This window comes from Paramisgurnus dabryanus, chromosome 3, assembly GCF_030506205.2.
Source record: "Paramisgurnus dabryanus chromosome 3, PD_genome_1.1, whole genome shotgun sequence".
In the NCBI taxonomy this organism is placed as follows: Eukaryota; Metazoa; Chordata; class Actinopteri; order Cypriniformes; family Cobitidae; genus Paramisgurnus; species Paramisgurnus dabryanus.
In genome coordinates, this window is record NC_133339.1 from 39,505,703 (window position 1) to 39,529,739 (window position 24,037).

General features: G+C 38.3%; 1 protein-coding gene across 1 annotated transcript; it reads right to left on the reverse strand.

Annotated features, from left to right (window-relative positions):
• Nucleotides 1-257: 257 nt before the first annotated feature.
• Nucleotides 258-23,628, reverse strand: slc27a1a (solute carrier family 27 member 1a). Its single transcript, XM_065244631.2, has 13 exons — nt 23,323-23,628; nt 22,910-23,077; nt 21,050-21,444; nt 19,449-19,613; nt 16,597-16,666; nt 16,411-16,502; nt 16,208-16,317; nt 15,148-15,357; nt 14,937-15,063; nt 10,806-10,943; nt 10,299-10,463; nt 9,985-10,131; nt 258-1,045 (listed from the first exon to the last, which is right to left on the reverse strand). The coding sequence occupies exons 2-13, from the start codon at nt 23,074-23,076 to the stop codon at nt 888-890; spliced, it is 1,944 nt and encodes a 647-aa protein (XP_065100703.2). The 5' UTR covers nt 23,077; nt 23,323-23,628; the 3' UTR covers nt 258-887.
• Between the last annotated feature and the right edge of the window lie 409 nt (nt 23,629-24,037).

Here is a 24,037-nt window from a genome sequence, read left to right on the forward strand (position 1 = left end):
GGTTCAAGCTCACCACGCCCTTGGTACGAGCTCAGTTTGTCCCCTCTATCTCCGTTGGGGTCTGCCCACTTTTCTTGCATTTTCAAATATTGCCAGTGGGTGAAGTCAGGCTCTGACCAGGGGTTTAGTTACTCTTTAATGGCCGTATATGCTTTTAAATTCTTTATGCAAAATATAATTTCTTTTCTCCTGACTTATGATGAAACATAACCTGAATATTTCTTTAAACAAAAATATAAGACTCCAAACCAGACGTCTTTAGTAAGAACATTTATTTATTGCATGATTCATTCAGAACTCTTGAGAGGATTAATATGATGAAACAGGCTTACAGTATCTACATCATATCAATATAATAGCACTGTACAGATCTCTCCATGTCACACAGGGGGTAGGGAGGTCAAACCTAAGGCACTTTGTTTCTGGTTATTTATAAAGATACTCTGTATCTTTCAGTAGTCTAAAAATAGTCACTTTAAAGATGATTAAAACATCAGAGCTAGGCATATTAACAATGTTTATCATAGTAATAAAAGTCTCCAAACTGTTACCATTCACACATCGTATTCAGGTCTCAGTCAGCTAGTGGTTAAGTCAAATATAGACCTCATTCGTTAAGTACGTCATGTTCGCTTTAGTCTCTTATGTAAAACTGGTCATACACTACCATCCAATCAGATTAAGGGATTAAAATAAAAATTAAAAACTCACTCTTACAGTTATTGCATATCAGTTTGTCAAGGCACGGCTTGTGCGTTCTATTATATTAAACGTTAATGTAAATGGCCTACTAACAGGACACATCTCGGTGGCTGCGCTTGAATTTCAGTGACATTGTGCATAGGCAGGTCTGGAAGAAGATGAGTTTGGACCGCATACTTCACATATCAAAGAGATATCCGGCCTTCTTCAAAAGCATTGTACTGATCCTCATTCATAAGCTCGTATCGGCCTGCTCTAGGGTTGAGAAAATAAATCTTGTCAGTTGTGAGCCGTGGGTCGAATCCTTCCCTTTGTAATCTGGTCTTCTGTATTTTAAATGTTCCTGTTGAAAAGAAAGAAAAAAACTGTCAAAACAGATGTTATTTACAGTATATAGATCAAAATGTGCTCCATGTTAGGCTCCTATCATCTGTTATTAACATCAGTCTTGAGCAATCGATCGTGGACAGCCCAAACAGAAGGCTTGAGGCGATCACTTTCACAGATTGAATCGTTTCAGATGGTTGTTAATAGTAGAGATGGGCATTTTTTTTATTTTGAAGCACTCCAGAGCTCTAAAAAATGAATACATGTGCCAGGGCTGGACGTGCGCATCACAAACAATGTCTCAAAGATTAATGCTGATGAAACTATTATGCCCATTTCACAAGATGTAGTTTAAAGGCATAGTTCACCCCAACAATAAAAATTACTTTCACTCATCCTTAAGCCATCCTAGGTGTATACAGTATTTCCGCTACATGAATTCTGCCGTGGCGGGTCGCCACGCCAAAAAACATTCCCGCCACACCTGCGGTTGTGGCTAGAAGGGACACAGCAAACAAAATCTCGTCGTATGAGCACTGTTTATCCAAATCCTTTACCCAAATCTAACCCTAAACACAACATTTCACAGGATTTAGGTTGTAGCTGTATCCCATCTAGCCACCTCCAAATCTAATCCTTGCTGTATCCCTTCTAGACAAAACCCATGGATTTCGGGTCGTGTTCTTTATGTCTCAACGTGCCGGGTATGAAATTAAATTGATGCTAATATCGGATAATGGGTCGGAGTTCTGTTAATCACTGTGGGTGCAGGTTATCAAACAGGTCCCATGCATGACTCTACAACATGCAACTGTAGCCTAACGTTAACTCTTTCACCGCCATTGACGAGATATCTCGTCAATTAAGAGAAAACGCTTCCCCGCCAATGACGAGATTTTCCATCTTGCCGCAATACCGCTATTATCCCTTCCAATCCCGCAACTTTTTAAACCCGGAAGTATTGCCCTATGGCAAGCGGCTGCATGTCCGTGTCTGTTTTAAAGGTCGCTCTGAATGGGATCTCTATGAAAAGTCCGTCACAAAAATGGAATTATCTCTGCTTTTTGCTCAAAATGTGGTGTTTTTGCAGAAACCTACCCATATTCAAAAGCTGATTACAAAAGAACCACTGAAGGTAGGATGAAACGTTTTTTTTTTTGTTTGAAAGCAGAGGGTCTGTTCTATTATTTGGTATATTGTATGTTTATATATTTAAAGAAGAACATTTTCTGGAAGGCATTAAACTTTGGTGAAAATCATGAAAAACGCTGGCGCTGGCTGGCAACTTTAAAAAAAAAATGCTGGCGGTGAAAGAGTTCAACAGAGCACGAACTTGCAAACAACATTAAAACTACAATGAAAGATGCAAACAAAGCTTTGTAGTAAAACTTATTTTTAGAAAATACTAGGGATGCACCGAATCCAGATTTTTTAAGGTTCGGCCGAATCCCGAATCCACCGTTTAAGATTCGGCCGAAACCGAATCCTACTCGCATCCTTATTCCATTAACACAGTAAAGCACATTAATGAAGTAAACAACGTCCGCCGTGTATTTTTCATTTTATTTAATTTTAACTGTACATTATGCCAGGATGACAAGTTGGAAAAACTATTTTGACAATTACCATAAGCCTATGCATATTGAAAGCGATGCGTTGCAACACGCTCGTTTTTCCAATAAGCAAGCAGCTTCGCGCTGAAAACTATATTTAACTTTGAGTGAGAAGCTCCGCTCGTCAATGTCAGTTTTCACACGGCCGTCCAATTACAGTGGAGGAGGGGCGGGACATTACCACAGCAACCAACCGGCTCACCGCTGAAGCATCACAGCTACCAAGCGCTCGGCTGAAAAACAGCTGGCTTTTGGCTCCCTTAAGGCGTTTTCAGCCGTGTTTAAACGTTTTGGTGTGTCCAGCCCCTAAGGCTCACCGAAAGAAAAAGCTCATCTCCATGTCAGCACCCGATGTGTGTAATCAACGGCCGCGTGACGTCGACCAGCGTAGCGCAAGCCTAGGGTTCGGTTTGGTGGAAAAAAAATCTAGGATTCGTTTTGGAACAAACATAGAAAAGCAATAGGCTATAAATATAAGGAAAAGGGAATGATAACATGACAATTATAAAATACATGTAAGTATCTCAACCTTAACAACGTGTAGGCTGTAGTTTGTAAAGTTTGAAATATAAAAACGTATTTATAAAAACTCATTACTTCGCTTTGGAAGATGTTTTCTAACCGTACGGATGGATGTTTTTTTTGAAGCTTTTAAAGGGGGCATATCATGAAAATTGACTTTTTCCACATTTAAGTGCTATAATTTGGTCCCCAGTGCTTCTATCAACCTAGAAAATGTGAAAAAGATCAACCCAGTAACTTAGTTTTTGTAAACCATTCTTTGCAAGCATGTGAAAAAATAATTAATGGAAATTTGTCTCCCCTTGTGATGTCAGAAGGGGATAATACCGCCGCTTAATCTGCATTATCCAACCCCGGCAGTGCCATTTAGTGCAGAGATCAGCTCATTTGCATTTTAAATGACACACCCAAAAACAGCACATTTTTGCTCACACCTACAAAGTGTCAATTTTGACATGTTATAATAAATTATCTATATGTTATGTAAGGGATAATGTAGAGGCAGCCGGTAGTTATCGGGAAATAAGCCCCGACAGTGTGATCAGGACCCGACGCGAAGCGGAGGGTCTTGTATCACACTGAAGGGGCTTATTTCCCGATAACTACCGGCTGCCTCTACATTATCCCGCTTATTACACAGTTACTTGTCACATAAGAAAAAAAAACAGACATGAATATGAATTTGAAACATTTTATTGGCATATTTATTTTAAATGAACATTTTTATCCTTCCGCGAAACTTTGCACAGATGCATAAAATGATCGTAATACCTTATTAAGATCCTCTGCTTCATACTTGTCTGTCTCCATTTTTTTCTCTTTAACCAGTCTTTGAGAAGTTTTAATGCCCATTCTGTATTTTTTTGTGTGTTGGCTTCGTAGATGTCATGCTCTATTTTGTCAAGTTCAGTCTCAGTAAGCTGTCTTGTCGTGATTGTCCAGTGTTTGTCACAAGATGGCGCCAAACACTAATCTTTATTGATCTTTATTGGCGCGAAGCGATTTTACTCGTACAAGTAGTACCAGCTATGCTCATTACTTTGGAGCGGTTATTATTTGAAAAGAACGAGCCTGCAAATGCCTCAACTGACCAATCAGAATCAAGCATTCCAGAGAGCCGTGTAATAATTTGGGATAAAACTTCACATACCTACTCTGAGCACACCAAAGATTTATTTTACATTTTAAAAAAGTCTGGTAAAATGTCCCCTTTAAAATGGGGCACTATCCCATGCCATTATAAAATCTGAAAAGAGCCAGGATATTACTAAATATATAACTCAGACTGTGTTTGGCTGAAAGAAAAAGTTGTATACACCTAGCATAGTAAAATGTGGGTTAATTTTCATTTTGAGATTACCGGTATTATAGCATGTCAAAATGCCCCTATTTTTGTGTTTGTACCTTTAAAGGCGCTATAAGTGATATTGACTGCTAGCTAACTTGGTACCGCAGTCCAAATTGAAAATATTAAATCCTCAAACTCAACCCTCACATTGGTTGTCAAGACACTTACAGGAGTGCACTTGATGATGGCAAGCATTGCGCCTTAATTTATACTTTTGTAATGCTTTCATTTTGTTTGCAAATTAGAAACCAGCTCGTGTGTATTTTTATAACTCAATCTGCATCTCATTTCAGAGGATGCATCCTCACGAGGTCGTATTTATGGGCCATTGTGGTCTCATTTAAGTTCCCGTAATAAAATGATAAAACGATTTTCGATTAAAACATGATAATGAAAATGTTTAAATTAAAACACTGTCACAAAGATTAATGTTGATGAAACTATGATGAGCAAATGAACACTGCAAGATTATTAAAGAGGACCTTATAGAGTCTGTTTAAAGTCTGGTTCGTCTCATTAGTATGATCACTACCATACTGTACCCAGGTGTGGCGCACTTGGTCCACCCTGGGACTGGTACGTGTCCAGATGTGGTCTTTAATACGGTATGGTATGGGACGGTGATCAACGGGAAGTAAGGAGGAGAACCAATCGCACTCTGGTACAGTAAACTACAATATGAGTAAGTGCACAGGAATCTACCCCACAGATTATTTATTACATGTCAAAAATGCCCATTCAAAAACTTTCTGTGGGTGAACCTTTAACGGTGATTTATGAGATATTGATTGCTTGCGGGTGAATACCTCACTTTAAATTTTTTCGCTGCCCTGCCCCTTCCCACTGGGACTGTAAAGCATTGAGCCTTATCAAGGTTGTGTCCTGATGAGGTTCCATTTATAGGCCCTCACTGTCTATTTTAATTCTTAGTTGGCAAAGTCATGGTATGGGCACGACAAATGCATCCTCTGGAGGACGCATAATCTGAAATGACACTTTTATTATTTATCACTTTCAAGCTGACTGACGATGGCAGAAATGAGAAGACGATGAGAAAGAGCTGGTTACTCAGCTTGGGACTGGCAGATTTCCGCCACTGGCTCAAGCACTTGATTAAAACAGCCGTTGCACTCGCATTGCACGTAAATTCATAAGCCATTTAAAGCAGTGTATGCAAGCACTGGATTTAAAGGGATAGTTCACTTTAAAATGAAAATTCTGTCATCATTTACTCATCCTCATGTTGTTCTAAACCTGTATGAATTTCTTTTTTCTGATGAACTCAAAAGAAGATATTTTGAGAAATGATGGTAAACACAAAGCAGATAGTGACCATTGACTTTCATAGTAGGAATAAAAAATATGATGGAATTTAATGGACACCATCAACTTTGTGCTTACCATCATTTATCAAAATACTTCCAAAATATTTACTTTCCTACTATGGAAGTCAATGGTCACTATCTGCTGTGTGTGTAAATTTAGAATGACCTGATTACTTGCTGATATGAGTGCAGTGATTTCAAAGGGATGTCCAAAGAACTCAAGTAATAATAATTAAGGGCGTGGCCACTTGAGTGACGGTTGAGTGACCACCACTGTCACTAAAGTCGAGCTTGGCGGGTGTGGTTTCAGCAACCAGCCACCTCAGCTTCACCCATGCCCCACCTCTTTACTCTTTTTCGGATAACCGTGAGTGATGCGCGGTGATGCACAGCCAAGATGGCGACCGCACGCCTGCCTACTATTGGCTTAAAAAACGATCTTCAGAAACCTATGGATGTCGTCGAGGACATTATGTCCATCTTTTTTTACAGTCTAAGGGTCATACAGATAAAAGTAAAACAACATTCAAAACTGTAAATAGTGTGCTTTTATTTGTGTACACTCACAATCAGGGCCTGAAGTTAACTTTTTTGACCACCAGCCACTGTGGCAGGTGGATTTAGAAATCCACCTGCCACAGAGACTTTTTACCAGCCAGTTTTTTTTTTTTGCCCGAATAGTGAATTATAACACTGTCTTTATTGTATGAATTAAATAGAATTTTTTATCAGAGCTACAAAAGTGAATTTCTCTTTGTCTTAGGTTGTTTGATTAACATTAATGACACAGACTTAAGTAGGTTAATTGAGGTTACTGTCTCTTTAAGACCAGCACAGACTGGTTTTTGACTCTTGATACATACACTTAAGACAGAAATGTTTTATTAGAAAATGAATACTGTTGAGATCATTTTGTTTATATGTGCCCTGTCAAGAGCTGAAAGATTTTATGTACGCATGCTTTTAGGAACGCATCTCTCCGATGTGCCCTATTGAGTCCCCTTAAACCCGCGCACGCAAACAGAGACAGAGGGGGCACAAACTGCGCACATAAACGCCGCACATACGTTGTTTTTCATTACTATATTCGCAAAATGTATGTTAATGTACTATAGTATAAGGCATAGTAGCGCAACTCTCTCTAAAGTTTACACATCAAGAGTTCTGATCCGTCACAGCAGCACTACACATCTGTGTAACTGTGATTGTACCCATCTCAGTTTAATACTTACTCGCACATCCAAACGTAGTCAGAGAAGTGCCTCATCTTCTTTCCAATCGCATGAACGTTGCGAAACAGCAGTCGCATCCTCTCAATGAATCACTCAATTTGCATCGGTGATATGCGCAGGTTGATAAGAAATGAGCGGGTGCCGGTTAAGAGTCATCCAAAAATATTTTAAAGATATTCAGGCCGCGGTCAGTCGGTCGAGTTTAAAAACTATTTTGAACAATTGCGGCCGGGGCGGGTTAGTTGAAAATGTCGGTCGGGAGTGGGTTGGTTATACAATGACCTGCGCATCACTGATTCGCATTAGCTACCCGCCAATGTGGCTGGTAGATTGACAGTGTTACCCGCCAATTGCAAAATCCACCCGCATTTGGCGTGTGGTCGGGTGTTAATTTCATGCCCTGCTCACAATAATAACATAACACTGTATTTTAAAACAATTTAAAAAGCATGATGTGGTTTGTGCTGCATCGGTTTTGAAGCGTGTAACAAAAAATAACAAACTCATATTGGCTAGGCTACTTTTTAATTTGTTTTGTTAATTTGCTTATTATTTAAGTGCAACACATTTAATGTAGGCTTTTTACTTTTTTCACCAAACAACGACGTAATCATCATGTTCTATTAATTTGGTGCTATTGAAACTAAACCCCTGGGGAAATTTATGATAGGGGATTTATTCATAAATGAGTAAACAATGCGAATCAAGGAAGGAATTGATTTCTCTATTTAAGACAGCCAATCGGCAGGGTGGTAATATGGATACAGCCAACGCACAAAAGTTTAGGATTAGATTTGGAGGTAGGATTAGGATAAAAAAAGTAGTCCTGGCTAGATGGGAGCTACAGCCTAAATTACTTAAAATGCCTTTTTTCTATAAATTGTGCACATTCAAAATCATTGCTGTTCGTCGGGTTTACGTTCAAGCCATTTTTCTTCATAATCTGACTTGATTGTATGTGGCTCATTACCAGGGCTTGACATAACCTGGAAGGTTGACGGCTCTGTGTCAGAGCATTGGTTATGTTTTTCGGACGGATCAGGCCTTAACCTAACATTCTTAACGTTGTCAATCGTTCTTTTAATTTTCTCTCATCATCCGCGGCCACATCCACTCTGTTTATCTGATGGAGCTAAGCTACTCACCTCTCTGTCTAACTGCAGCACACGCATTTTCAAACGTACACACACACGTACAGGAATATAAAATGAAAGGGTTTAGAATGTGTAAAATAAGAGATAAATTATTGTATATATTGGTTACTATGTTGTAAAAATATAGAATATTTAAAGAAAAAACTAAAGTGATAGAGGGGTGGGAAACATAAGCTTCAACTTCGTCCTGCTCCCTTTTGGACATTTTTTCTGTTTAAAAAATAAATAAATAAAAAATTATGATAATAGTAAATGTTTATTTCTTTGTAAGTATTTGCAAGAAGTATTCATATTGTTTCTTTCTTTTCCTTGGCATGCTGTTACGCAGTTTTATTTAAGCTATGTGTACATGTATATGAATGCAAGAAGGTATAGCCATGTATATATATTTATTTATTTATTTTATTGTGTTGGAAAAAAAAGAAATATCTGGACCACGGCCAATAAGAAGGAGGGGTCTACAAAGTCGCAGAGACTTTAATCCCTCAGATGGATAGATTTTTTTAAGTAGCACCATTGAGAAATTAGGTTGCATTCGCTTTGCGTCGTGCCACATTATCACCTTGGGTGTGCAATATTTTCTTATAATTCAATGGTCTGTCATCAATTATTCTTTACATTTTGACCTTTAACTTTATTAATAAAATTGTGCTTAATTAGCATGTTTTTGTGTTTTGCTTTGGTACCAAAATTGGTACAGAGAACCGTAAATTATTACTGGTATAGGTAGCCTACTGCAATTTCTTTCCTGTGACAACACTACTTACAACATTAGAAATGAATGATTATCCAACAGGCTAATAACAAAACAGATTTTATGTACACATTGCGCTGCTCTTATCTCAAAATTAGGTCATATGTCGCTTCTCATTTTAACAATCCAAGATTTCTGAGTTTTTTTGTCCTGTGGAAATGTGTAAAATTATGTATTTTCTGTGTTTTGATGACTGAATGATCAGCATCCTGGTTCAAAACAATAGGTTTAAAGCGCACGCTGTGGACGTCCATCCCTCACAGGGTCGTTTTGGAGTCAACATAGCGGTGAACTGTAAAAGGCAACTGGAAACCAAGCTGTCGAAATACACTACTGGATAAATTGGCAGTGGGCGGGATCACAAAAAACCCCCCAAAAAAAACATAACAAAACCCGGATTTTTACTCCAAACCACATGCTCTGACAACGCTAACCAATCAAACCTAAAAACGGCACCATAACCAATCACCATAAACAATGACCCACTCGATCATTGTTGTCATGATAGATTTGTTTGAGTACCTTGTTAATATCAAGGACTTTGCTGCGGTACCATGGCTGCAGCAGGCGTAGTGATATTACACACTTTCAATAGCAGGGGACTATTTTCGGCCAGTGTGTAATATCACTACGCTTGCTGCAGCCATGTTGCATCAGCAAAGTCCTTGATTATTACGCCAGAATGAGAGTATAGTTCCTCGCCGTATCTGCCTAGAAAATCACAACATTTAATTTTCTGTTTGTCTTAGTACACAATGTAACTACAGAAGAGTCAAGTTTTAAATAGGAAAAATATCAAAACTCTTTGGTTATTATTTAGCACAATGCTAATGGTCTAATCAGATTCAATGGATTATGCTAAGCTATGCTAAAAGTGCTAGCGCCAGACCCAGAGATCAGCTGAATGGATTCCAAAACTGTCAAAAACGAATGTTTAACTCTAGGGGAGCTGGAAAATTAGCATATTTTCAAAAAAAGTGGAGTGTCCCTTTAAGATCTTCACTAACCTGTGGTATCCACTTCTGGGGATATACGCAGAAATACTGGCCGTGCGTATGGAGGCAAAGCTTGCTGAACCACCTTCATGAAAGATTCACAGTTAAAGTTTCCTGTTGAATCAGCAATGGCAGCCATTCCTGCCTTCCCCTCCACACCTGCAACACACACACACACACACACACACACACACACACACACACACACACACACACACACACACACACACACACACACACACACACGTTATATATGAGGTCACAAAAATATGAATAGATCTAGGTCCCATAAAGCCACAGAACAAATGTTTCTTTAATTTCCTCACCTGGTACGTTTACTCCAAACACTGCCACATCAGTCTGTCCCAACAGACTGCTCAACGTTCCCTCCACCTCCGTAGTAGAAACGTTCTCGCCCTTCCAACGGAACGTATCACCACTGCGGTCCCGGAAATACATGTATCCAAACTCATCCATAACCAAAACATCCCCTAAGAGACAACAAATTAACAGAGATTACTGGCTAGTGCAGGAATTAATTGCGTCTAAATACCACAAATTGGTTGCAAATGTGTCCCAATGGTGATACTACAAGTTCTTAGGCTAATAAACAAACACCCAGACAATTAAAAAAACTGTTTACGTTGCCATTATGGTCCTTAGATGCGGCTAGATTCCATCCATTAATGCAAACCAAACTTTTTCATTAAAATGTATAATATAAGTCGCAAAGTACAAACAAACTAAAATCAATAATTGATCTAAACTATGCACCACTGATTAAATCTCTGAATACAGGCAGTGTTATCCACAACTCGGGCGCTTCCTGGCACCTGACAGATATGCGGAGTCGTTTTTCTTGAACACATTGTGGGCAATCTTCTTTCTGGTGGCATCTTGACTGGCATAACCGTCGAAGCGTCTCAGAGGATCCTGCTGATTAATTCTGCCCACTAACAGTCCAGGCTCTCCTGTAAGAACAATATAAGTCAATGCACACAGAAAATAACTGATGATGTGCACAAACTAAAACCTGTGAGAGAAGAATGACAATTGATTTGTTTGCTACAATATATACAATAGATATGTCCAAAACAATATAAAGAAAGTAAATACAATGGGATCCAAAAGTATGAGGCTACATTGAAAATCTGGAATTCAAACTCCCATTAGTCGTCAACTGATATGTTTTTTTTAAAATGGCTATTGCAGATACAGATATTGAAAAAGCAATATGGGCGATTGGCCGACATAAGCTCGATATAAGACAAATGTTATTACAGTAAATTAGAGAGAAAAAGAAAATTGGGAAAACTAAATAATGCATAGTATTTTTTTAATATATTTTTAAGTTCTTTAAAAATAATTATGAGACACGAAGAGCTCAGATGCAAAACCCTCTAAGTGTGTCTAAAATATTTTCTTTTAAATTAACTTAATGAATTCTGCATACAAATCAGTATTTCTGAATGACCTGAGGCCGGAATTAAGCAGATTTGAAGCTGAAGTATTTTATGAATGTATAATACACGCCAAAAGCATTCGGTTAATATCATTATCTCATTTTTGACGGAGGTTGTGTTTAGTGGCTTTGCATCTGAGCTCCTGATGTGTATTGCTGATCTGATGCATCACTGACTTTGCTGCATGCTGGAGTGTTGTTGTGTGTAAAGTAATGTCATTAAAGAGAAAACCGATTGGTCGTTTTACTGTCTGTCAGACTTTGGATTTACATCTGACTCTTTTTATTAGGAAAAACAGATTTAAGGAACAGAAAGGTTTATTAGCTGCTGGAAAAAAGATTTATCGGCCACTTCAATATATTGGTCTATCACTAGTCCCTATGGAATTAAATTGAGTTTTTTTGGCTTTTAGTCTGAACATGTTCAACTGAAGGATCTCTGTGCTCCAAAACATTAAAAAAATATTAGAAATAAATTACAAACATTTTATAGCAATATATACTATAAATATAGAAATTTTTATATTATAAATTGAATATTTGTAAGCATTAAAAACTTACAGCTTTTCAATTCCACCACTGCATCCAACAAAGCCATATTTAAAGACACTTTAGTGTTTTTTTTATACAATAAAGAAGGTTTTACGATTTTGAAAAAAAAACTGCAATAAAGAAATATGTCAACACCAGCTCCTTTATACAGAAGATTCGGTTACTTAGTTTCCACTAAAGCACACAAGATCCTACTTCATGCTGGTGATAAAGGGTTAATGAGATTTAATTTGACCAAGTAAGACATGCATCAACATTGGAACAACATTTCTATTACCTCATCAGATAGAAGAACTAGGTTTAGCGGTCAAAATTTACATTCAGGACTGGGTTAAGGGCTTGTAAACCATTGTCACCCATTTACCTCTAGTTTATGGGTTTGTAAATTATGGGTTAGTGATTAAAGGATTTAGGGTAGGGTTTAGATTAGATTTTTTTTCCACTGCATAGTACAACTCGGTACTGCTAACTATTTGGAGGGGGTTCCACTGTGTACATAATTGGTACTTCTTTTAGTATTATCTTACCAAGTGAGCCATACCGATACTAAAATGTGGCTTTCACTAATTGGTCAGAGAAAATCATCACTACCAGCATCATTGCTAAATGCAAGATTAGCTGACCCTTGTGCATCGTTGAGCAAACCAATGTCATCTGTGCTTTGTTGTACGAGTCCCCAAACTCCATTTTTAGCAGTGAAAAAAAATCTACGTTTTGTGCATTTGTTTGTGTTATGTTTATTCATTCACACCAAGTACAAATAGCGTTACATACAATTTACACTAAGTGAAACTAGCATATTTTCTTAATGATAGATGCTATTTAACACAAAGTAAAAATAGAGAGCTTATTTCTATTAACACTAAGTGACAATATCAGCATTTTTATAGCGATATGCTAATAACAGTAGGTGAAAATAAGCTTTATTTCAGAAATAAAATGATTAAACTTGCAATAAGTGTAAATTGTACTTAGATGCTATCCATGTTGGCAGATAATATTTGCACATAATTATATTTGTAGATTAACAGGACACAATAATTCATGAAGTGTAAATGATTATATTTATTAAAGGCGCTCTAAGCGAATCTGTGTGACGTCACTTCTTGTTGACGTTCGAAGTGTTGTCAAACAAAATGGAGCGTAGTTAACTCCTCCCCCTCTCTCTCCCCTTGCCCCTCCCTCTCCCTTCCGTGCTTCCTCACACGCACTAACCCCCCAAACCCCACCCCCAAATCCTTCTTGACGTTCATTGGCTGGAAAACGTTCATGTTTCGTGGTTGTAGGCTGCGGCACTTTGTTTTTGTTGCCGTTTGTGGAACCTGGGCTGTCTAGAGAGACTGCGTTTTTGTTTTACATTGTGTTCAGAGGACATGCAGCTAACAGATAGTGAGGAGATGTTTGCTGTAACAAAAAATGATTTATGGTCTAAAACAGTGGTTCCCAAACTTTTTCAGCGTGTGGCCCCCCTTGTGCTCGGTGCATTCCTTCGCGGCCCCCCAAAGAAAATATGTGACAAAAAACTGTTCTAAAACTCAACATTTTAATAATAAAAAAAACATTAAATTATATAAAAAGTAGTGCTTTTGGTTAGTAGCTTTATTTTTTTAGGTTTAATTACACATAATTCATGATAAATTAATGTATTTCATAAAATGTCATAAAACTGGGGCCACCCTGGCACCATCACGCGGCCCCCAGTTTGAAAACCACTGGTCTAAAACATGAAATTCGCTTAGACCGCCTTTAAATGGATGCTGCATTATTGGGAAAATAAAAGCCCTCCACACAGACTCCTAACCAGTAAATAATGTTATTAAGTTTATTCTTAATAAACATTTGTTAGGCTCTTTATTTCAACTGTTAAATTAGTTTTGAAAATAAATGCCTTTTCAATGTGATAGGAAAATGAAGAGTGAGATCGGCAAAAGGTGGATTTGAACAAGCAACATTGCGCCAAAAGCCATTCCCAAGAGCCACCTGCTAGAGGTCTTCTCTGATCCAAAAAAAATTTACCCAACCCGAAATGAGCCAAATCACTTTTTCCCGACATGCATAAATCTTTTTTTTTTTTAAAGAAAAACCCGACCCGAGACAAGCCAGAAAAAATTTGACCAGAGTCCGACCAAACCCAGCGGCAATTTTTTTTTATACGAATGTAAATGGCACCGATGTGTGCAGTCTGCATCCCCACACGCACCAGTAAGACAGAAAGAAACTCAAGTGGCCTCGCAACCAATTTGGCCTACTGCTCAATGTATTTTTTTATTTGTTATCTGACGACGACACCAAGGTAACTGATAAAATGTGCATTAAAAATTGATTGAGAGGTCTGGCTTAATGAAAAGTAACCTACTGCCAGCCACACAAAGTCAGAAGCGCTCTTGGCAAACTTGATGCACACACGCGAGATAGTTTGGGTCTTGGGTCCGTTCCACAAAAACATTTATTTTAAATTACCAAAGCCCAAGGCCACCCGACCCATAACCCGCTCGGGTCAGACCTTGCGTTTTGAGATCTAAGTGGAGCATGAAGACCTCTACCACATGCTCTACAGCATGCGCCACTGACGCCGTTAATTGCCACATGTTTTTTAGTGGTCCAACCAGACATTGGTAGGCAGAGCTAGTGCAGATAGTGTTTGCCAACAAGGAACGTTATTTGCATTCAGTGTAAATTTACATTGTTTTGATTATGTAACCGCAGAAGAGCCAAAGTAATGCCGCGTCGTACCACACAGTGGAAAGTATTATTTGTTTATGGAGTGCACCAAATACAAAAATTTTGAATTTATATACATTTTTAAATTCGCCTTTCCACTCAATTATTTCTGCTGATAATATAATTGAAAGTAGGAAAAATGTCAAATTAAAGTGTCAATTAATTTAGTGGATCCCACTGAATATAATAACTAAATCAAACATAAAATGATTCTTGATCATGAACGCACCTGGTTGGCAAGGTACACACAGTCCCTGCTTGTCTCGTACCAGTTCCATGGTCTCCTCATTTACTTTCACAAGACGGATGGGGTACACGTATGGCAAAATGCGACTGTTAAACCCACAAGCTCCGACCTGGTGTTTTGAGAGAGGCAGTTTATCTCCACAAGTACTACAAAGGCATCTTTCTTATCACTTTACAAAACAATGATTTCTGACCTTGCCATCCATATTGGCAATGCTACAGTTACACTCAGTGGCTCCATAAAACTCGCCGATCTGTTTCACTCCAAATCGCTCCACGAATGCCTCCCAGACGCTTGGCCGTAACCCGTTCCCAACAGCTAATCGAACACGGTGCTGTCGCTCTGAGGGCCGCACGGGCTGAGACAACAAGTATCTGCAGATCTCACCTATATACTGAACAACCTAGATGGGACAGATAGATTAGTGTTAAGATTACATTTACTGTATGATCAGTTTTACACTTTTTATGTGTCTAGATCAGTTGATACAGGTAAGGAGCATAATAAATACAATCAAGTAAAAAGCTCATATGCTGCTAGTGCTAATGCCACCTCTTTAGAAAATGAGCTTTCTTTCTTTTCTTTTAAACGCCATGCAAGCTTCAAAGGCTATACTTATGGCGAGAATAAAGTCTGATTATATAAACTAAGACTAGAAAAGATGAAAAATCAAATATGAGCTTTCTTTCTTTTAAACGCCATGCAAGCTTCTAAGGTTACATTCATGGCGAAATTATATAAAGTAAGAATAGAAAAGATTAAAAACTTTTTCAGGAGTATCAACAGAAAGAAAAAGTTTCTTACAGGAAAAAGGTAATACAATCAAATATATTTAATGGACAATGAATTCTGAAAAGATGAAAATTTTGGAGGATTTTCTCCTGAGAGTAAAAACTGATGTGTGATTTTTGAATGTCCTATTCTGCATCTTGTATAGATGACTTGATCCCAACGATTCTCAAAACAGGAATTATGTTTTTTCCAACATCAGGATTTATTTATTTATACATTGATCCAATTCTGATTGCCATTTATTTCTGATGTATTCATTTATCGTTTAAGTCTGTGAAATGTATAGGATACTTGACTAAATCTGTGGATAGGGCATTGTCCAAAAATGACAATGGTACAAATGCACCCTATACCTATTATATGCTCATCAAACACCTTGTAATGAACTGCAAGTCGCTTTGGATAAAAGCGTCTAATGTAAATGTTTTTTTCCAATGAAGACCTCAGTAAGAGTCACTTACAGTGCAGTTGTGTTTGATGCAGTCTTCCCAAAAGCGACTTGCCGAAAACTTCTTCTTGACCACCACAGTTGTACCATTAATCAAACACTGGCCCACCCCCATAATATTACCTGTCCAAAACACACACAGCATACGTTTAATAATCTGTGAAAACATGCATTATAAAACAAAAAAAAACATGCGATATGCAATGAATAAATCACCTGCTGAATGGTAAAGCGGTAAACAGTCGTAGATGACATCGTCTGGCCGCATACGAAAAGAATGGTACCCAAAAGCAGCAATCCTGTAATACCTAGAAAATCAAATAGCTCATAAAAGCTTGCACCACGAGTTGGCTGTATTAGTATTAATAAGGCTGTAAAATGTTAACAATAGCTTTAACTTACCGACTGTGCACCACTATAGCAGCTTTAGGGAGTCCTGTGGTGCCAGATGTGTAGATATAAAACAAACGATCTGTGGGAGAAAAAGGAAAGAACTATTTAATGACTGCTTGAAAAAAATTTAGTGTACTTAATGCAATTTCTTCCACTACACCGTAAAACCCGACTAGTTCAGAGACCTAAAAATGTTTGTAGAAACAGATTACCTAAAAACATTAAGCGAATTCACGTGTTTTAGGCGTATATATTTAGTTTCATAGAGTAAACATGTCCTCACTATCTGCTAGCTGCCTGTCCTCTGAACACACTGTAAAAAAGTGCGGTCTCTGTAGACAGCCCAGGCTCCACAAACTGCAACAAAAACAAAGTGGTCAAACCTACCACCACGAAACATAACAAAGTGTTCCAGCCAATAAACGACACGAAGGATTTGGGAGTCGGGGTTGGACGCGTTCATGACTCGTTCAGAAAGCATGGAAGGGAGGGGTAGGAGTTAGCTACGCTCCGTTTTGTTTGACAACACATCGAACGTCAACAAGAAGGGACGTCACACAAATTCGTTTAGAGCGCCTTTAACTCTTTCTCCGCCAGAATTTAAAAAAAAGTTGCTAGCCAGCGGCAGCATTTTTCATGATTTTCACAAAAATTTAATGCCTTCCAGAAAATGTTCTTCTTTAAATATATAAACAAACAATATATCAAATGAAAGAACAGACCCTCTGTTTTCAAACAAAAAAAGGTAATTCCATTTTTGTGGAGGACTTTTGATAGAGATCAGATGCAGAGCGATCTTTTAAGCATACACAGAGTTCTTTCTCTTTCACGTGAGGCGCTACCACCTGGTCGATAATAGCGGTTTTGCGGAAAGCCGGAAATTCTCGTCATTGGCAGGAAAGCATTTTCTCCTAATTGACGAGATATCTCGTCATCTCTTTTATCTGCCACAGGCTCATATCGGCAAATAGAGAAATTGGTCGAGCTCTAGATTGACTGTCATAAAACTCTATTTAGTCTATTTATGACTCTAATGGCATAAAAACTCACTTAAAGTTTGTAATGACTTGCAGTGTTTGTTAAAATTAGGTGGTGACATTAAAATGACTTTTTGAGTTAGCTAAATTCTTTGACTCAAAGCGGTGAAATCGTTGAACACACAAAAAACTTTTACGTTTGAGTACAGTTCACTCATTTTAAATGAGTACATTGCACTGTTTGGGTTAACAGTGTATGGGAAATCATCCGACTGTTTAAAAACAGCCAATGATCAGGGCAGATTATATACTCACAATTTAAAAGAGGAACTCATACTGTGCAATTACTTTGAATTGGGTGATAATCACAACATAATTGCAGTTTGTACGTTCTGCACTTCTTGTATTTTGTGACAGAAATAAAAGCAAAACTATCTGTATTGGTGGATGTCATTTTAAGCAATGATGAGTCCTCCTGGCAAACTTTGCTGACTCTATCGGCTCATTGCAACTAAGTCAGTCAGCATGAGTTAGATCGTTTTCGTGTCTTATTATGTCTTAAAGTGGCGTGCATGATCTCTGAAAACCAATGTTGACATTTGAAATTACCTAAACAAACACACCACTACCCCAATAGAATCTGGACCTTCTTTTGATAGACCAACCCCACACATACGCAACCCAGGCAACGATGTCGTTTAGTAGACGCACCTTACTGCTGATTGGCTACAAGTGTGTTTTGGTAGTCGGCCCGACTCCCTTTTTTTAAGCGTTTTTTCAAAAATCGCGCACCCCGCCTTTAATAACCGTTTTAACATCAAACCAGTCAAGCACTTTGTTTTCTCATTTCTGCATGTTTAAAACCTTTGTAATAGGAAATATTTAGGAAGGTACAGCTGTCAGAAACGTATAAAGATCATTTTAGATGTTTAATTGCTATTTGAAACAATGGGATCGCTAGACGGGTGCTTAATATACTTATTTGAATGAAAATCTCAAATTCTAAATTTTTCATTTCTTTTGCAAGTAGCTCAAAATTAGACTGTAGGCATTCTGACTCATTTAGACAGCACAGGTCACATTTCATTAAGTACTTCTTTTTTCCTATCCTTCTTTCTCTTTTTCCTCAGATCTCCTTCACGCTCAAATGTATATCTTCAAACAGATTATCATTATCTTGACAAAAGAGTAAAGGACCTCAAGACATATACCGTATCAAAGCCTCATGAGAGCTAAAACCATTCATCTGAGCTAATACTTTCCTTCCGAGATGCAAATTAAAATGACATTATCCATAGATACCAATTTCGTTGCGAGTCAACTCTGAAGAGCGCTTGTAATAAGTTTGGTAATATGCAATCGACTATATCTGTAATGAAGAGAGTAGTACTGAAATGCATTGTAAGTGGCGGCAGACTTATTTAACATTTTAAGAACGTACAATAAACAGCGCTACCCCTCAAGACCAAGACATGATTCATTTGTGTAATGTTTTATGTCCTCCCTATGGATTCGAATTAAGTGTCTGGAGATCTCTCAACTGCTTAACTATCTGTAAAAACTTAATGGCCAGTTATATTAAAGTTTGCCACAAAACCATCATAAAAGCAGATAACATAAAATAAATGTAACACCCCAGTGGCTTAATGATAAAAAACACACACATAAAAATGGTAAGAGCATCATCTGATTCATGAACTAGTGGATCAATAAAACAGCAGGTATGTCAACTCGTTTTACGTTAAGGGTTGGATAAGATTCAATTTATGACACACCGGATTATACAGTAGGTGGGTGAAAACTTAGTTACTGAAAGTATAAGTAGACACATGCCAGCCCTTCTCTACCTGTACATGTAAACCCTTGAAATTGTGCGACTCTCACCATTAAAGCCCTTGGACAGGGTGCAGGGTGGTGGCTGTCGAGGAGCAGATGCCAAAATGGAGTCCAGAGACTGAGATTGTAGAGCTGACATCTGGTCTGGTCTTAGGTCTCCAGTGCAAAACCGGACCATGTCCTTACTCAAAGAGGAGCTCACTTCAAACACAGCTGCAACACATAAACGCATTTGGGTTTGTCCACACTATTTAAATGTCTTATTTTCTCCATAATTAGACTAGATTAAAGCAAACACCATTCACTACAATGCAATTATGTCTAAATCTGACTCTATCTGTGAAATCCAGTCTCAAAGTCTCAATCTAATTGTGAGACTAGGAGTATTACAGTTTGATTTCAATTCAACACTGAAGTTAAAGGTGCCAAAGAATGCATTGAAATTATATGTTAGGTGGTTCTCTGATATCTACATTGGAGGCATGTGACTTTATTAATTGTAAAAGATCCAGAAATGTTTTTAAATGTCCATTTACAACCCTAGGATTTGCCCTTAAAATATAATTGGCTGTTATTACCTTATTTGGAAGGATCATGAATAATAATGTTGAGCTCTGCTCTGACTGGCTGTTTCACAGCGAGGCTCATGACCTTATGCTTGAGCCTGTATCAGACGAAATTACAGATTTTGAGGAACAACCAATTGTTCGGAGATTGTTAATGGACGTTTCTGAGTGGTTAAGCCCGAGGTTCTATGCCGTAGGTTATTTGTAGCCTGTGCGTAGCTCTGCGTAGCCTGACATGCACCTCGCAAAATTTTTAACAGCGCGTTAAAATTGGTCCACCTGAACCCCTCCCGTCATGTAAAAAACTGTCATTGGTATTTCCGTTTGTGACGGTGAAAACAAAGATGAGCCAAGTTGAGGAGTGATTTAACTCAAACTGCAACAAAAGTCGCTGTTTATTTACTGTCATCATTGCTCGTCTTCTTAAATCATACACAACAAGTTGCTGTTTCTTCTTCGTTTGTGGGTTAACTTGTCCAGCTTCTTCTTCATTGACGGTCGCGCTGCTACTGTGGTTACACACGTGGATACTGCCTACCAGCGGTCTGCGCTGTTTGCACGGCGACACGGACGACAACGCAAAAGTATAAATGAAAACCGACGCGGAACCCTTAAGTTTGTGCTTTTTTTCAGTATGGACCTGCAAATAACGTCTGTAACCCCTGAACATTAGCATATAGCATTAACTATCATATAGCGCTAACTCAGCAGTCAAAACTTAAGTTTACTGTGTAATTTAATGTTGGGGGCGTACATGCTGACTGTAATGTCACAGTCGGTGTTATGTTGAGATTGGCCGTTTTCCAGCGGTCTTTTGCATGCACAAGGTTTGCATTTGAAGGAAGAAACAATAGTGTGTGAGGATCATGATATGTCATTGCCATGTACAAAACTCTTATTAATCATCTATACCTTATTAAATACACTTTTACATTCTATGGCACCTTTATTTTCACAGAATGTCCAAAATTAATTTTAAGATATACATTTTATCTGTACGGGTCTTCCATGGGATGGAACCCACAACCTTTTGCACTGCTTATGCAATGCTTTGTACTTAAAAAAAAAACGCTTTTGGCTTACCGTCCGCTAGCTCCGCTCCAAACACCAGCCCTCGGGACGCAGACGCGCCCATACAGTGCAGCAGCGAATCCCGTCTAAGGTTGAAGTTTATTAGTGCAGCCTCCACACCCACTTTGGCCAGACCGAGCCACAGTGCAACTTGAAGCGGCCGGCTCTCCATGAACAGTGCCACAACATCACCTGAGGTCCAGCCCTGGCTTAATGCCCAGTGGGCCACAGAATTTGAGATCTGGTCTAACTGGGTGAAAGTCCACGTTTCCCCAGTGGCTTCATACACGAGCGCTGGTTTGTCAGGGTGCCTAGCCACAGTCTGGGCGAAGATGGAGGGTATGTTGTTTCCATTACGAATGTGATGCCACAGTGCGAGTTTAACCCTCAAGAGTACATACAAACCGCTGATGGACAAGAGAGGGAGAAAACACTTGATTTAAAAAAAGAATTATTGCAAATATAAATAAAGGGTTCTTGGATGCTTCGAAACTAAATGCATAAGGCAAGAATGATTTTAAAGGTACAGCAAAAACAATATATTTGGGGTCTGTTTGCCTCACATATATATCTATTTTGGGAGTGGGCAGATGATTTCGTAATACTTTTTACTTCCTTGAACTGTATGTTGCAACAGACTACAGTACTGAGACCTTGAGAAAGAAACTTGGTGATAGGAGAAATAAAAAAACTATATACAGATAAAATTATCTGAAGACTGTTCCTCTGGGGTCCCCTTTCCAAAGTGCCCTTCAAGGGCGCAGAAACTGTTTGGGTTTCAACCAGAGAATGTATTAAAAACAGCGTGTGGCTTGTTATTTCCCAAGGGATTTACTGTAATTGGATTTATAAAAGTAGGCATTTTCTTTCCAATCCTTTTCCCTATACCTGTGGGTAAGTATCAGTGTTGCCAGATGTATGATAAGCATCATATTTGTACCATAATTTTTATCACTAATGCAAAAAATCCCATAATGTACGATAATTTCCACATTTTGTGACACTTCAAATGGTTTTTCCAGTCATAGGGCTTCTATACTCATTGATCCGAATGTGGATCCTACGTCTACCTTCATAATTGTGAGGAGAGGTCTTCTATATCTTTGGTTTTGTCTAGAAGGGATACAGCTATGGTCAAAATCTCGCAAGATGTTGAGTTATGAGTTAGGTTTGGGGGTAGGGTTGAAATTAAAAACGGCTCTTATTCGTTGAGATTTCACGTGATTTTGGTGGTTGCTGTTTCCATTCTTTCCACAACTCCATCTCTTCTCACGTTTTGTCTTCTCGGCCAATCATCTTTGAGAATGACCCTCTTTTACTAGTTATCGTTCCAGCCACATTGCTTAGGTCAGTAGTTTCCAGTCAGTTGTTTTGACCATTCCACTAAGGTACACCTAGTTATCGTGTATGATGCACTACATATTCTTCCAAATAGCATGAATTTGGGTATGATCCTTGGACATTTCCAATCTGGCAACACTGATATTTTCAGATTAAAGATTATAAAGACAAAAATGTGGACTGACTTTGATGAATTGTTTGCAAAAAAAAAAAAAAAAAAAAACTAGTAATGGGAACTAACAAAGTAAATATAGTCCATTTGCTATCGTTGGATTTCACAATGACATTTATTTACTTAATTTCAGCTTGACAGCATCAGTCCACATCCACTTTCATTGCATGGTCAAAAGCAACTAGTGTTTTCTTAAAAATTTGCCCTTTGCTTTTCCACAAAAGAAAGTTAAGGGCTTTTAAGCAGTTATGTGTATAAAATAAATAATTTCTGTTTTGGCTGAATTATTGCTTTAACAAAATATAATTTTGTAGTAGGCAATGTGACAGAAAACACGTTGTAGTGGATAAGTGACTCACTTTATGTCCCTTTTTGCAGTCCGAATTGCCACATACAGGAACCTCCAACCACCAGTTCCTAAATAAACACCCAGACCCGCAGCGAGGGTCCAGGGCCACGACGCCCCCAAGAGCCGCAGCAGGCCCAAAGACCCGAGAGACAGGGGGCCACTTGACACATAGTGCATCCTGAAACACACAGACACAGTTTCAAATCTATAAATACTATACACACGCCGTTTCACAAATACTATACACACACACGCACGCTGTTTCACATCTATAAATACTATACACACGCTGTTTTCATATCTATAAATACTATAACGCAAGAGTTAACACCATATACAGCACTCAACACACATCGGATAAGATTACACGCGACTAGTAAAGTTTAATGCTGCCATAAAGTAATAAAACAGCGATAAACTTACCTATGGTGAGGAGATTTATGGTTCAAATAAGCCCGTTCTGTCGAGACATGGGACGACCTTGTTGTGTGTAGTTGGAGGTTGACCACAGTTATGTCAAAACTACTGTCTGTCCCATGCAAATATAACACGAGTGTGTGGTCGCGCTGAAGGCGGGTAAAAGTTTTGCTAAAACTAGCGTAGCCTACGGTTAAAATATGAACATTTCCCGCGTAATATTACTATGCAAAATATGTGTTTATCAACAGCCACCGGCTGTATGAAGCACTATGAAGCCGGAGTTGGTGAGAAATGCGTTTCAAAATGGCAGAGAGAGGCTGATTTCAGAATAAAAGCAGGAAAGCAGAGCGTGTTTTAACATGAATGTAATGCAGGTTCGATACCTGATTCATGAGTCACGCACGCGCTGTACGATTGTGTTACAGTGTATTTGGTAAACAATCATGCACGTTTTGATTTGATGAATTAAGTCATATAAATATATAAACAGACATCATTTTTAATTTTCATGCACAAATCTTTGTCAGACAGTAAATAAACAGATTTACTGCTGAATTAAAAAAAATAATTGCACACTTCAAAACACTTACAGTATCAGCCCCACCCTCTCTTTTGCAAAATTTAACATGGTAACGATAGTTTCCCCCCAAATACCATGCTGTTGTTATTATGAGAATGAAGGCACAATATTAAAAAGAAAATAATAATTGAGCAATTA

Excerpts from the sequence above, each read along its gene's own strand:
- slc27a1a (XM_065244631.2), bottom strand. The coding sequence starts at position 23,076 with ATGCACTATGTGTCAAGTGGCCCCCTGTCTCTCGGGTCTTTGGGCCTG. Across the intron at positions 19,614-21,049 it reads TGGAGCGGAGCTAGCGGACG|CTGTGTTTGAAGTGAGCTCC; the intron begins GTAAGCCAAAAG and ends TATGTGTTGCAG. Across the intron at positions 10,464-10,805 it reads CGACTCCGCATATCTGTCAG|GGGATGTTTTGGTTATGGAT; the intron begins GTGCCAGGAAGC and ends GTTGTCTCTTAG.